The sequence below is a fragment of the Alosa sapidissima genome, chromosome 23 (genome assembly GCF_018492685.1).
Source record: "Alosa sapidissima isolate fAloSap1 chromosome 23, fAloSap1.pri, whole genome shotgun sequence".
NCBI lineage: Eukaryota > Metazoa > Chordata > Actinopteri > Clupeiformes > Clupeidae > Alosa > Alosa sapidissima.
Genome location: NC_055979.1, coordinates 26,613,974 through 26,629,751, shown reverse-complemented (window position 1 = coordinate 26,629,751; position 15,778 = coordinate 26,613,974). Strand labels below are relative to the sequence as shown.

General features: G+C 40.6%; 1 protein-coding gene across 1 annotated transcript; it reads left to right on the top strand.

The window, feature by feature from the left end:
- The first annotated feature begins 2,972 nt into the window (after nucleotides 1–2,972).
- On the top strand, nucleotides 2,973–15,205 carry adprhl1 (ADP-ribosylhydrolase like 1). The gene is made up of 9 exons (XM_042079730.1): nucleotides 2,973–3,526; nucleotides 5,262–5,426; nucleotides 5,796–5,921; nucleotides 7,281–7,421; nucleotides 7,862–7,989; nucleotides 8,113–8,245; nucleotides 8,729–8,882; nucleotides 9,757–9,780; nucleotides 13,079–15,205. Exons 1-9 carry the CDS (start codon nucleotides 3,301–3,303, stop codon nucleotides 15,033–15,035), a joined length of 3,054 nt encoding a protein of 1,017 aa, XP_041935664.1. The 5' UTR covers nucleotides 2,973–3,300; the 3' UTR covers nucleotides 15,036–15,205.
- Nucleotides 15,206–15,778: the final 573 nt, after the last annotated feature.

The window sequence follows — 15,778 nt, the reverse complement described above, 5'->3', positions numbered from 1 at the left end:
TGCTGAAATGTTTGTAAACTATTAACAGTGGAAATCAGAAAATTATTAGTGGTCATGGAAATGTATTCGAATTTAGCATATTGATGTTTTATTCACATCATAAATCATGACACAATGTTCTCCCCTACATAAAAGTATATAAACTGCTTTTAGTTACAAATATCAGTATATTTATCATTCAAGTATTTATCACTCCCTCTGGGAGATGGTTGTCCTCGCCTCATCTCCTTCCCTGATGAAGCGTATCTGTGGTGTGGAGAATCACATGCTGGATCTGTTGGCTTTTTTTGTCCGAGTTCCTTCTGACATGACATGACATTGACATGACTTGTGTGTGTGTGTGTGTCTGGGATCTGTTGGCATTGAGACTGCATTCCTTTAGACATAACTGCTGTGTGTGTGTGTGCGTGCATGCGTGCGTGTGTCTGATTTGTTGGCTTTGAGGCTGCGTTTCTTTTGACGTGACTGACAACCTCCTTTGAAGTGATGACGCGCTCGTGTTGATGATTGCCAGCATGGCAGCAGTAGATAGATAATTCTACCAATAACAGCTCTGCCTCAAACCTCAAAGGCAGCAGGTCACTACGATAATATATGCACATACAGTACTGTAGGTATATCATATAAGTTATATATCGTATTTGTATTTTTTAAAATCCATTCCATAGATTTGGTGTATTCTTGGTGTATTGGGTTTTACATTTGGAATCATGTATGATCAAAGTGAAACGACTGGACTGATAGAATATATCAATGGCATGAGTGACAGGATATACAGGAGTCCATGTTTCCAGGACTGACTCATAGTGCCCATGGTGAATCCGTGTTTTTTTAAATGTTTTATCTTTCAATAAATGTAGATTACGCAAACAACAACAACAACAACAAAACACAAATAATGATATTTCAAGGCCTTACTACTTACTTTTGATGAACGTACCGATACATCCAAAAGGATAACCTAGGTCTATGCCCTTATCCCCCACCCCAACCTTCGACTCATCATTTCAGCTGTTGTCAGCAGGCTGGAGGCTCAACATCCCACTTGCCAGGAAACATTGGCATAATGTGTGCGCCATAAACAAAGGCATCATACAAAGCACTGGAGCTTACTGTGTGGGGTTTTCTAAAATCTTCACCTGGGAATATTCGGAAGTCTGGAGCTGTTTTCAGTGACACTAATCACAAAAAAAGGCACATTTTGTGTGGATTATGTTTGTGTGGACTAGGCTTTATTGTAAATATTTTAATACATTAAAGGAGAATTCCAGTGTGATATTGACCTAAAGTGTATTGAAACATGATACGGAGTGTGAACGTATGTCTCATAGCCCATCTCGGCTAAAATAATTCAGTGGAAATGCATGGATTCCAGTTGCTGCTACTGGAAGAAACTGGAATCCATGCATTTCCACTGAATTATTTTTGGAATCTGATCCCTTATCATACCTGTTCATTCTTACTCGTTGCTCGACTTATCGTGACTAAATTCAAGATGGCTGCAAACGCTAAACTTCGTAAAGATACTGTCTGTATAAATCGTCTTGTAAGTAAACTACCAGTGCTTTTTCAAAGTTCTCAATGTCTCGTTTTAAATGTCAGGGCCCTCGGAAGTCTACCAATGAAGTGTGGAGATACATTGAGCCTCGTAAATGGGTGTAAAACAGTGATTTATTTGCATGGCTAGCCCGATGCCGAAGCACCACTATTGAAAAAGCTGTTGGTAGCATCGGCTAACTAGCGCCAGATTTTGGAGTGCAGGGGACAAGCCGAGATGGGCTATGAGACATACGTTCACACTCGGTATCATGTTTCAATACACTTTAGGTCAATATCACACCGGAATTCTCCTTTAATGTAAATTTCTGCAAGTGAAAAGGTGCTCTAGCTTGATTATTTTCTCAGTATATGAAATTTCCCTCTTAAAATGTCATGAAGACGTTGGCTTGCAGGCTTTGGGAAAACATCTTATTTGTTCTTTTGTGTGCTGTTTGTTGTTTATTGATTTGCCTAAGTGTGCAACTTATAAGTGCAAGTTGTCACATGAGGAAAGGAATATATTTTTTATGCGGGATGACCATTACATTACATTTATTTATTTGGCAGACCCTTTTAACCAAGGCAGCTTACAGCAATAAAATAACATTTAAGCTACAATGCAGAGGAGACCTTAGCTAGGAATTACCTGCATCTGTCAATACTTTAGAGTTTGCAATAGCAATAGGCACATTGCCATACACTGCTTGGGTACAGTGGTTCCCAAACATTTCATGGCAGGCCTCCCTTTGACAACAAGAACACAAACAGGATAGGTGGAGGCTGGCCATCGTAGGCCTGGTGTGGGATAAAAAAAGGTTACCCCACAGAGGGATCACTGATGCATGAACAGATTATACTGAAGAATTTTAAGATGCTAGTCTGTCAGTCAATATGAATATGGAATAGAATTTGGCTGGTCTTTTTGCAAGCCTTATTTAATATAATAATAATAATAATAATAATAATAATAATAATAATAATAATAAGCTTCATTTGTATAGCACCTTTCATACACAGAATGCAGCTCAAAGTGCTTTACATTTGGATAATAATATTCAGTCAGTCATTATCAGTCACTTTCACTTTCCTTCATTGCTGTGGCTGTTTATGATCCAATCAGCAACATATCAGAAATACTATTATCCTACTATGGATATATAAAGGCTTTGCTGACAATATTTGTTTGATAGTGAAATAAACAGAGTGATCTTTTGCTCAAGTCAGACAAATGGTAACGTCTATTCGTTGGGGGGGGGAGGGGTGTGGCACGTGTGTGTGTGTGCATTTGAGAATGAGACAACTTAAATTCTAATCTGCGGACCAGCTGGCATGCTGGTCTCCAGTCACTGATATCATGGGAATTGCCTTTTTAGGAGACACCTGATCGCAAGCTAAGCCAGCCTCACAAAGAGCTTATAAAGAGCCGAGGGTGTGTGGCCTGGGGATTGGAGAGGAGCGCGAGGAGGATGTGAGACAGGGCCTGTATGGAGACACAAGAAAATAAGAGCCATTGAAAAGACAACAGCAGCGTGTTTTTCTTTTTCTGTCTTTAGAGCCTCTTGTCAGCCGAAAGATTAGTTGTCATATTGGAGCCTAATCAGCCGTAAGATTAGTTGTCATATTGGAAAGAGTGGGGTAACAGTTAGATAGATAGATAGATAGATCCTCAGGGGAAATTCAAGAAACTGTGCTCTTTTCGTAAACCAGTGCAAGAATTCTTTACCAACCTATAGGAGCCGTGCGGCTGGTTTCAGGCAGGTGATGGACCCTTTTGTAGAGAGATTCAAGGCTGGTATGGTGCTAGCTGGGGTAGGAGATGCTCTAGGATACTACAAAGGACACTGGGAAGGGTGTACATCTGGAGCTAAAATCCAGGAAGAGCTTGCGACTCTCGGGGGTCTGGCGGCCCTGAAACTGGACTCTGAAAATTGGCCGTTAAGTGATGGAGCCCTGATGCTTATAACCACAGCCGAGGCACTGGTCACAGGTGAGGATTTGACCACACAGAACAGCGTTTCTCAAACTTTTTCAAACGAAGGACCACTTAACCAATAAAAAAGAAATGCACAGACCACCTAAAAAAAGGCTAGACCTACTTCAACAGTATATTAGCCTACACAGTAGGCCGACTCGCTTGCTTACTGTCTTTGCACTTTGCTTATCGTGTCAGAGGATTCATATGATTTAAACTGGCGTAGCTTACATAGACAGTGTTGCAGAACTGTTTGGATTTACATACAAGTTGGTTCAGTATTGCAAACAACTCATCTACATCATATTTTACCACGTCTGCTCGCGGACCACTTGGGATAGCTTGCGGACCACACTTTGAGAAACACTGACATAGATGACTTCTAGATACGGAGCATACATAGCACACGTATGCTTTACTCCGACATTTCTTAGTCACCACGTTGTGCTGTTGTATGCTGTGCAATATGCCAATATGATGGTGTCATATTGAGTCTGTTATTAACATCGTCGTCATCATCATAACCCGATGATGCCTCTTTGTTATGTTGACGTGTATCATCACTCATCTTTTGTAAAAAGAGAGAGAGAGAGAGAGAGACAGGAATAGCGACAACAGATCCATCTGTTTTTTTTCCCTGCATGCCCATTAGCACACTAAATACTTTCAGAAGTATTAAATATGTCAACAGAGTTTGACTGCTTCTTCAATTGCAGTGAAATCATAATCAAATGTCCCCATTTGAGGTCATGCATGCATACATACATACATACATACATACATACATAAATACATGCATACACACACAGCTGGCTTTTGAAAAGTTTTAATACAATGTGTCTATGTATAAAATTATGACATGGCAAGATGTTGACACTTTTTTTATCACAGCAAGCAATGACACAGAGTGATGGTCTGATGTTGACAGGCTGTGTTCTTTTGATTGGCTGGGTTTGCTGCTTTGTTGTGTAATTGTGCTGCTTCTACAGTGTCTATGATGCCAGTGGGGGGGAAATATCAATGATAAATTATAAAATAGGTCACAGTTTGTAACTGACACCTTATAGAACATCTATGCACAATATAACTAACCGGATGACACGATTCAACGAAAGAGTTTTAAGAAACGAATGGGTTTTGTAGTTATAATGTCCTTGACACAATCTAGACTCTTCTAACAACGACAGATAACATGTAATCTGAAATGGCAGAATAAGGTTCATTGTATACATACTCTCTTACAAACACTAACATAGTGTGTGAAACACAGAATGTTAAGACCCCTTTTGTCTATATCTGGACATTCATCTATATTCCCAAACACAGAGCTCAGATCTGTGAAACAATAGACGAGAGAGGCTCAGAGGGACTCTATAGTTGGATCCCCCCCAGACCACCTAATGCACGGAAAGTGTCGCTAAGTCCAGGCAGAAGCTAATCATAGCTAAACATAGCACAGCACAGCAACCACTCATCAGACAAGCATGCCAAACATTCAGGAGCCTAAGGAGGCTATCACCACACGTCTGTGTGAGTGATAGCGTCTGGTTTGGTGTCCTTGAAGCTCAAACAATGCAATAATGTGTTGGCGGTCCTCTCACAGCAAAACTCATTTTTCATTTACAAAAGTATGAGTTGAAATTTGTTTGATTGTTTGCATCTAAAGTATCTTGTCAAACACCAAACATCTGCTGCTACTCTGTGATGTGCAGTGTGTGTGTGTGTGTGTGTGTAATCACTTTAATCACAGATTATTGGTGCTTGGAGGACTTATATCGTGAGCTAGTGAAGCAGTATGTGGAGGCCATGGTGTTGCTGCAGGGTCGCCCCCCTGATCCCAGTACCGTGGAGGGCTGTGCCTATCTTAAGCCCGACAACTTCCTACTGGCCTGGCACACCCCCTTCAACGACAAAGGTCAGAGGTCACAGGCTTGAGGCCAACTATATGAGTAACATTGTTAAACATATGACCAGACAAGCTTTTATATCAATGTCTAATTGTATAAAAAGTTAAGTACATTGTTTGTATCACAGAAATTGAAGGTGTACCTTTAAACCATACCATACAAAAGCTATTTTTCTGTATATTCCAAACTAAAATTTATTTCTGCATGACTGCTTTTCTTTTACTTTTGAGTACCCTTCAGACAAATTATTATTTGCAAACAAAAAATATTGTGTTTGTTGGTTTTGATTGGTTCTTGGGGATTGGACATTTTTAAATGTGTATATATGTGTGTATCTGTGTATATAAAATATGTGTGTGTGTGTGTGTTGGTGTCAGGTTCAGGTTTTGGTGCTGCAACAAAAGCCATGTGTGTAGGAATGCGATACTGGCAACCAGAGAGACTCGACAGCCTTATCGAAGTGAGCATTGAGACAGGTCGTATGACTCACAATCATCCCACAGGTAACGTTCTTCCTAATCACTGCTCAAGACGTACTGCTGTGCAATATGTACGTTGGTAAACCTCCCTCCTAGAGCCTTAAGAGTAGTGCTAGCAAGGGAGCTAGCAGCCTGGGCTTTAAGCGTGTTTGCGAGCTCGACTCCTGAACATTCTAGAATTGTGTACATCCACAAGGGCAATCAGGCATGATTTCATGGTAATCACATATTAAAACAACACTATGTAGTTATTTTACCTTAAAGTGACTGCTTCAATCTCAATTTGAACCGAGTAGATTACTTGTACATTTGTTGATATTTGTGGCAGCCCGCATCAAGGGGTTGCAGTTTGTCTGGCTATGTTACTGATGGGATCATACGCACAGCAGCAAAGAGGAGTGACTGAATAATATGTCGGTATTTGTTGGGAGAGAATCTATCATGAATGTTGAGCCTTCTGGAGGTGCTGTGGGCCTAATCCAATGAAACACAGATGAAGGAAGGTGCTGCTTGATAACACTAGTGAAATTATCTCGAAAACCGTTCTGGGTGATACGTTCTGGGTGATACAATGGTTGCTTTGTTAGTGATTTTGTTTCTGACCTTAAATAGGCTTGGTTGTTGATAGACTGTTGTTTGAAATCCCCTTCCTATAGCACTAGGAATGTGTATTCACCTTATTCCGCGCGCAAACATGGGGGCGCTAGCTTTGCCCACATTGTCTCCGAACTTCCGATTGAGCAGTACATCCATTGCGATACATTGAGATAGCAGAGCTCTATCGAGATGACTGGCATCATATAGTATGGGTCATCCTAAAGTTAGGAACGTTTATTTAGGATTTTGGTGACTTAAGACATTTCTGTTATACAGCTTTCCTATCTGAAGTTAGGAAAAAACTGACTTTGGAGCGGCTGTTCTGTAAGTTAGCCTCTCTATCCTCTTCTGCCGTGTTATCCCAATGAAGCTAACCAGACGTAGCTAGCCGACCGGAAGTTTAAAGACAACGTGGAATTTTAAAAAATGGGCGGGGCTGAATAAGGTGATTTGAAAAAATCTGAGCTTGTCTGAGCTAAGTTTAAAGGGAGAATTCACATTATACGCAGCATGCACTCGCCGCTAGCTTGCTTTTGGTTGAGGTACTGTATTGTCCCAAAAATGTTGTTGTGCTTGCTGCCTGGCTTAGCACAAAATACTTAGTGGCACACAAAAAGAGCAGCAAAGCGGCAAAATGCTGCTCATGCCACACTTTGCTCAGCGCAGCAGCGGCAAACCAGTTCTTGCGCAAGCACGCCATTGAAAAATAATGGGTTTCATAGCCCAGTGCTGCCATTTGCACGTGTAATGTGAACCCCGCTTAACCTGTAGCCTCTGATCCTACAGGTTTCCTGGGCTCGCTCTGCACAGCGCTGTTTGCCTCTTATGCCCTACAGGGCAAGCCAGTGGTCAGCTGGGGTCGTGACCTTCTGAAAGTCATTCCTAAAGCTGAGGAATACTGCAGAAAAACCATTCGTCACTTGGCAGGTAGAAGAAAAAAAGAGAGAACATGTGTATATTTATTTATTGATTAAATTGTTTATTTAATGTTTAAATTGTATATTTATGTATTGTTTAAGATCTATATACATCTACAGGGAAATGCATTCTAAACTTAAACCATTTGAGATTTCTTTGATCTTTCATTGATTTCTTTTTAATTATTATGTACTTTACTTTTTAAGCTATTTTTTTAATTATTACCCTTTTATGCTTTTTTGCTATTACTCTTTGCTTTTGTTTATGTAAAGCACGTTGAATGACCCCTGTGCTTAAAATGTGCTATATAAACTTGACTTGTAAAACAAGAGCGTTATCTCACAAAGGCAATATGTCACATATTGTCAAAATTGTATTTGACATATTAGCCTGTTAGCACTTGCACATCTCCCTCTATGGTTTGCGTAGCCTACATGCTTACTCCCCAGAGTACCTGGAGAGATGGTTTTATTTTGAAGCCAAGTGGCAGTTTTACCTGGAGGAAAGGGGGATCATAGAGGAAGGACAAGACAAGCCCATCTTTCCTGGGAACTATGATGCTGTCGAGACAGACAAGGTGATTAAACACACACACACACACACACACACACACACACACAAATATAATGCAAAACATGCAGTAAATTAATATGGATGTATATTGTATCAGTACAGTAACTTTATGTTCCTTTATGCCAAGATGTATAAGCACTGGAGCTCCGAAGGGCGGCCAGGGAGAAGAGGACATGACGCTCCCATGGTCGCATATGATGCTCTACTGGCTGCAGGGTCTGACTGGACAGAGATATGCAAAAGAGCAATGTTCCATGGAGGTACAGTATAATGACATGTGTATGCATTACATTTACATTTAGCAGACACTTTTTGTCCAAAGTTATTTACATACGTCAGTTATATCACACGGGATTATATTGTCCCCGGAGCAACTTGGGGATAAGTGCCTTGCTCAAGGGCACAACGGTGGAAGCCAGGAATTGAACCCACAAATCCATCTTCAGTGATCTGATCACAAGTGGTCAGTTCTCAATACAAGTGTGAACTTGTCTGAGACGCATGTGCCTATATGTCCAGAGTCTAAAGACAGGTGGTCAGCAACATCTCTGAATACATGTGTAAACCACGGTGTGTCTTGTCTGACTACTTATGATCGGATCACACAAGGCACATTCTAAACAAATGTAAACACGTGCAATGTATACCAGTATATATGATCATATATAATCAAGCTGATTAGAAGATCAGGTGCTGGTCTAAAGGTGAGCTGATGACATGTAGTGTGTGTTTGTGTCCTGTAGGGGAGAACAGTGCAACAGGTCTAATAGCAGGATGTCTTTATGGGCTTTTGCACGGACTGTCAAAAGTACCGGCTGGACTGTACCAGACTGTGGACAAACGCGAGCAGCTGGAGGAACTAGGAGGGAAGCTCTTCCATGCAGCAGCGAAAGAGAAGTACACAGAGAAGTAGTGGAAAACCACAGCTCAGCGTGTCCTCACATCTCCCCGTCTTTCCCTAGTTTCTTTTTTTCGTTTTGCTAAATTTATGTTTGCTTTGTTATTCAACAATCGAAGATATTGATATCTTAATTTTCACAGATATTATTAAATCTGTTTTTTGTTGTTGTAGTATTGGATAAGGGGCATTTTGCATAACAGTAAATACTGTTTGTAAAAGAATAGTTCTTATAATAATAGAGATGTGTAGAAGAGTTTTGCTGTTGTTTACCGGCCTGTGTTGTTACAGCCATCTTTGAGTGTTTACTAAATAACTGATATATTTTCGAAACTGATATTTATTTGAAATCGTACTCACATCACCTGAATGTTTTTAGGAGATAAATAATTTAATGATTTTTACTGGAATTGCATATACCAAGATGGACACCTATTGAGTTGGCTATAACTAACTAACTTGGCTAATTGCATGATGATCAGTGACTGCGTTTATCTGCATTTTGGTATCCCGGCTATGATCCGGATTTTGAGTGGTTGTGTGTTGCGCATGGAAACATCATATCCCCAGTTCAGAACCCCCGGATAAGCCCATATCCTGGTTTTGAGAAATCCGGTTTTGCTAGCTGGGATACTAAAGGAACTGGGATACTGTTCCATGTTTATACCTTATTCTGGACATGTGGCTGGCTGCATGCATAATTGTTGGTAACCGGGATACTAGTATTCATCATGTATATGGGTTTCTCTGTGCATATTCCGAATATGATCAAAACTGGGATAAGCCTCATAACCAGGAGACTTGTAAACGCAGTCAGTGTTCAAAATGAATGACCTGCTATATAAGCCCTCATTCATTTGTCTGTGTTTTCAGGGTCGTTCACATACGCCATATTGGGTGAGTACAGGTTGAAGGAAAATTAAGTAATCTCACTTTAGAGATGTAGTTTCATCATATATACTGTACATTGTATCAATTTTAAAACATCAATTTAAGCAGGTTACAGAAGATGGCAAAAACATTCTTTGGATTGTAATGAAATATGATTGCTTCTGTGACCTGCCTGATTATGTGGAATTATGAAAATTCTACTACAGGAAATTGTTTATTGAGTTAGAATGTTTTTGTGATCAAATTCTTCAAGCGCATTGCTTCTTTCAGCATATACTATTCACAATCCCCATCAATACCATCCCCTCTTCAGCAAACTTGTGTAAACTGCACAGACTGGAGACACCCTTAAAATAATCCCCACAGGCGTTTAAATATTACCATTGTTATTTAAGCAGAGGTGACTAACATTTAAACGCGTCTGTGATAGTCACCCTTTCCTTTCATGGGTTTATTACTCACATTAGACAGCTGATCTTCACTTGCACCCGCATGGCTTATGATGGATCAGACTGCATGGCCAGATAAACAGGTGCTAATCACTCGTTATTTGCACTCATCATCTCTGTTTAGCTCTGTTTGTTTCTGTTCAGGGAGTGTACACATTCGGTTACACATTTAAGACTTGTGGTTTGGGGTGTTACCCCGTTAACAGCAATACTGTGATGTAGCCTATGACGGGTGAAGTCTATCAAGATTGCCCTAGTAAAGACAATCTTGTTAGTTAACTCTGTTATTGTATCTTTGGCAGACTAGTGAATTGAATGGCTATTATAGACTGTTATTCAGCAGCAGTGCACCACCAACATTAAAGGATTAATGACACATTATTTCCGTGTTCCTCCTGTTGTTTTATAAATTAAACTGAGTCTGAGCTATTTTCTCATGTTTTGCTGTGCCCCTCGGAATACTCCGAAATTCACGCCCTTCGTTCTGAGAATTTTCAAGGATGCATCTGTGGATCCTCAGGTGAACATAAATACCGTAAAACTTATAATAATCGCCGAGTCCCTAAGAGACGCCTGTCTCTTTTAAACGCATGGCGTGGCTACAGGTTTGGGTTAAAGGCCGGTCTCCAGTAGAGGCCTGGTCTGTTTTTTAGTTTCGGGTTGTATTTAATCTTCTAAAACCCGTCAGATCGTCTGTTTAAAGATTCGCAATGACACGAAACCGTTACAGAAAGGAGGTTACAGCAGTGTGAATTAGATGTTGCACGTCGTTATAAGCCGTTGCAAAGCATTCACATGTCTGGTCACAGTTGCAAGATTTTATAATGTTGCATCAAGTTGCTGCTCACCTCGTTGCAAATCTTGGGTGTGATTTGGGCTTAAGTATGGCGCAGACTGCGCACGTTATGATTAGATGACATTAAAAGACTGCGGTGGGGAGAAGCTAGAGTTCCAAATTGTATAACTTTTTTTCCAATATGAACTATGCCTATATGTCCGACTTCGTGCTGAAAAGGAGGGAGAATGAAACATTAAGCACGTTCCACTTTTGCATAAATAATTCCTGAACGGTTTTGGTCAGGGCTGATAATGCAACTGTATTTGACAAAGGACCGATATAGGCTATTTGCTAGTGACAAAATATGAGCTTTCAGTGTGATACGATCTCTTTGTAGATTATGTTTAATTAAAACGTGTTCCATCTGTTCTGGCTATCCCCGCTATTTGGATCTTACTGTATCTCACTCAATGAATAACATCTCAACACTAAATGAATGATGATCCGTAATTGTCAACAGATAGCCTAGTCATATAGGTAGACATTCAGTGTGTTTGAAATAATTAATTCGATAATATTTTCCATCTTTGCAGAGGAAAAGTTTTGTGTAAAGGGAATTAAAGGCCTGTCTCATATAGACGCCTGTCTCTAATACTAGCCGGTGCAGGTGATTTGGAAAAATAAAAGCCCGGGCTATTATTTGGAGTTTTACGGTACCCAAAATTCTCTGCGTTGACATGCATTGGAGCAGCACCATTGTCAAAACGGAAGCGTGCAGTTAAAAGCGGAAGTGCTCAGGCAGAACCGCGGTGATGTGCACATCCACAAGCTAGTCTGTTCCAAAGCAGAGTCCGAAAATGCTAGGGACTCCAGCCACATCTTCGTAGAACCAGACTCGCAAGGAAATATTCTATCAGGGAAGCAACCGCGACTTTGGGAAACAGCAAAAGTGTTTCATTCCCTACGTTCTAATTTGCTACACTGGTGACGGAAAACCAACTAGTGTGTCAAAAAAAAAGGCTTTAACATGGGGCTTTATGACATCATTTTAATTCGGTAGAATCGTTCTGTTAATGGAAAACCGTTTTTATGCTTCTTATGTCGCTCAAAATTAAATGGATATAAGAGTTAGTTCGCTTGAAACTCTGATGGAAAAGGGGCTACAAGGGATTCATGCTCTACTCATTTTAGAGAGGAGAGATTTAGTCTGCGTGTGTCAAATTTTTTTTAAAAAGCTTTTGCTCATTAGGTACATGTAAACATAGACTTATACCAGTTTGTAGGTGTTCTTTTTAACTTTGTCCTTCAAAGTTAAGTTTGGTTTCGTTTTCAAAATTTCTCATGTGTCATGGTAAAGACAGATGGTCAAGTCTCGCTACATCTTTACTGGAGAACCTCATAGCTTGTTACTTAATTCCCTCTTCTTTCTTTTGATAAAAGCATCTGCTAAATAAATAACCATGATTGAAAGTTATTGCTGTATTAGATTGAAAGTTCCCTAATACAACTAAAGTAATTCAGTTCTAATTTGTTCTTATACAGCAAAATGTAATTGTTCTAAAAAAGTGCACAGTGGTTTGTTAGTGCGGATTTATTTGTGTGTATAACTTTGCATAACTACTTAGTATGCGTTCTGCTTGTGCCTGCAGGATCAACCGTCTATTTATGCTTTATGGTTGTGATTGATTGATTCTAGTTAATGAAAATAATTATGCTTCTAGATTATGCCATTTCCAGACACTTCCTTCTCCACCCTATTGGCACACTTCCCTCTGCACCTGCTTTTCACATTTGCCGTCCGACAATTTTATAAATCTGCCGCCCACTGCAAGCCAAATTCCACCACGCGAACTTTTTTTAATTTTATTTCTGTTGCGCACCAGAAACTTTCACATGCTCACCAGAAACTCAAAGCCCCTAAGAGGACATGGGGAAAACATTTCTTTGTAAGTTTCAAGTGCGCACCAGATAGTTTCTCGTGCTCACCAAAAATGTTCCTTTTAGGGGCTGCGTTGATATTGTGTGAGTATATTGTAATTCTTTTCCCGAGCAAAATGAAGCCTTTTATCTCATTCAGACCCATGATGATGGCAAAGGTGTGGGCAGCAACCACAGCTCCCTTGGACTCCAAAACTCTGAGGCGAATTATTCGCGACAGGATGACCCTCCCAGGAGTGCGTGCCGTTCTGGAATCCCTTCTACAGTACCTCATCCAGGAGTTATCCAACAGAAACAACCTGCAGAATGACAAGAAGAGCCAAGAAAGGTCGGAACCAAAACACATCATCAAAGATGGAGCACAAGAAAGCAGTGACATTAGACATATAACATCATTCCAGCTCCTTCGAGCCAAGTTCCTGAGACCCAAATCCGATCAAACTCAAACTCGACAATGCAAAGTAGGGTCTTGTTCTTTCAAGCGGTCTGGTGGCCTTGTCAGGCAAGCCTCCAGAGATTCGCTGAAGCGACAAACAGTAGGTGTTCGAAGTGTGAAACACTTGTCAGCCATCTTTGCAGCAAAGGAAAAGAGCGACGCCAACAACATGCGGATGGTACCGCATGGGGCCAGACCACATGTCAGGAGATCGGTTTTAGCGGCCTTAGAGAAGTTTGAGACCATTGGTTCTGTCCACAGTGGAGATAATTGTGTAATAGCTCGGAAAAACAAAGATACTGATGAACATGTGAATGACAAATGTCAAAGAACAAAAGGGAGAGGTCAAGGATCAGATAAGTCAGCTAGAGTTCAAAGCCCAACAAAGAATGTAGATGGAAACCAATCAGAGCAACACTCTCTTAAAAACTCTACATGTGGCTTAGTGATGGCAGAGGCTGTGTGGACCGTGGCAACAGATCATGCAGATATTGTACAGCAGGTTCCTGGAGAAGTAACTGCAAGTGAACTTTCAGGTGAGGATGTACAAGAGAAAAGCTCAGATAATGGCAGGCACATCTCACCTCAGACAGCTCAGCAAGTGAAATGGGCCAATGTGGAGGAAGATAGTGTCTGTGAGGTGGTTCAACAGAACAGCTCTGAACCTCACAGTAATCTGTGCATCACTGTTGAACCACATAACACACAGAGGGTTGCCATTCTATCGTATCCCCAGGTCTGGTGGTTGCCCACTACTGAATTGCCATTAGTGACACCGCTGAGTATAGATTCACAACATTGCACTAACCAATCATCATTAGTATTAGATTATTTGGAAACCCAATCCACAGATCTTACTGGGGAGGCTGATGGAAAGCAAGTCACTAAATGTTTACATGCAGCAGAGTCACATGACTCCAAACCTTGCCAGGACCTCTGTGAACAACCACAACTCTGTGAGTCAGATCCACAGGAATTCCTATACGAGTGTCCGTCTGTTCCAGGTGGTTCCTTCCACCCTCAACCAGATTTACAGCCCCAGGAATCAGAATTCCAGAGCGAGGCTTCTGTCTCACAGAAAAACCTGAATCACAATTCAGACTCAGTAGAACACGGATGCCAATCAAATAGACCTCAACCTCAGTCTCAAAATGAACTCATCCCAACTCACGCCAAGATGTCAGAAAGTGATGAAACGAGTTCACCTCCTGAAGCCGTCACATCACAATCAGAAGGACCAGACACCGAAACACATGTGACGTGTGCTGAACTATCTGACACTTCAACAACCCAGTTGTGTAGACAGATAATTAATAAAACATTTAATGCCGGTTCTCCTCACACAGCAAGTCATGGACAAGGTGAATGCAACAATAAGCCAGCCATTGTACATACAAACGAAGGTGGGAGGTTGTCTATACCAGTGGAAAATAAGACATTGCAAGGGGATGAGCATGAAGGTATCATCCTATGCCAAAAGAAAGAGGATCATTTGAAAACAGAGATTCCGACTAAAAGTCCTTCACAGAATGAGGAAGCTGAAAGCTGCAGTCTACAAGCCCAGTCTGTTAGAGCAAAATATAGAACATTTCAATATGAAGATCCATGCAAGGAGAAGAAGTACATTCCCAAGACAATTAGATTCACAGACACATTTTAATTTTTAAATTATATTTAATGATAGTATACATATCTTAGAAGCTATTATTGTCTAACTACACATTGTATTTTGTGAATACAATTGATATGCTTTAATTTAATATATTTATGTTCAATATTTCATGTGGACCTCATTTATCAAGATCAGAACACCCACTGTACAAAAGTGTGTGTTTGGCGACCAACTTGGAGACTAATTGATGCTAACCGCCCAATTCTGACCCTCTGGATAGGATAGCTCCTCTGACATACTCACCAACTGATAGAAATCATTCCTCAATGCCTGTTGCACACTGTTTCTGTCACTGCGGTCCTCTGATGAGCATGTTCTGTGACCAACATATTTGACATGTTTCTGCCATATAGCCTAGATCAGTGTTTTTCAACCACTGATCTAGGCTATAGAGGCTATAGTGTGCCGTGAGAGATCATCAGGTGTGCTGCAGAAAATTACCCAAATGTCACTCACTGATCCAGAAAAGCAACTGTTGCATCAAAGAATGTATAACCACATGCTCTCATTGATTGTATGATTGCATTTGTGGTATGCAGGCATTGTACAACGGGGGGCCCCATTTCCAGTATTCACAAATTAGATATAGTCACCTACAAATGAAACAGAGGGCGCTTGTTTTATTGAGCAGGTCTTGCATAGAAGCCATAACAAGGCCATATCTGTGTATTATTTGAAATTTTAGGCTATGGTATGTTTATTTTTTCTTCACACAGGATGTTAGTGTGCCG

What these genes read in the sequence shown, in the direction of transcription:
- adprhl1 (XM_042079730.1), top strand. Translation starts at nt 3,301, where the DNA reads ATGGACCCTTTTGTAGAGAGATTCAAGGCTGGTATGGTGCTAGCTGGG. An exon ending in CACCCCCTTCAACGACAAAG is followed by an intron (nt 5,427 to 5,795) that starts GTCAGAGGTCAC and finishes TGTTGGTGTCAG; the next exon opens with GTTCAGGTTTTGGTGCTGCA. An exon ending in GTTCACATACGCCATATTGG is followed by an intron (nt 9,781 to 13,078) that starts GTGAGTACAGGT and finishes TATCTCATTCAG; the next exon opens with ACCCATGATGATGGCAAAGG.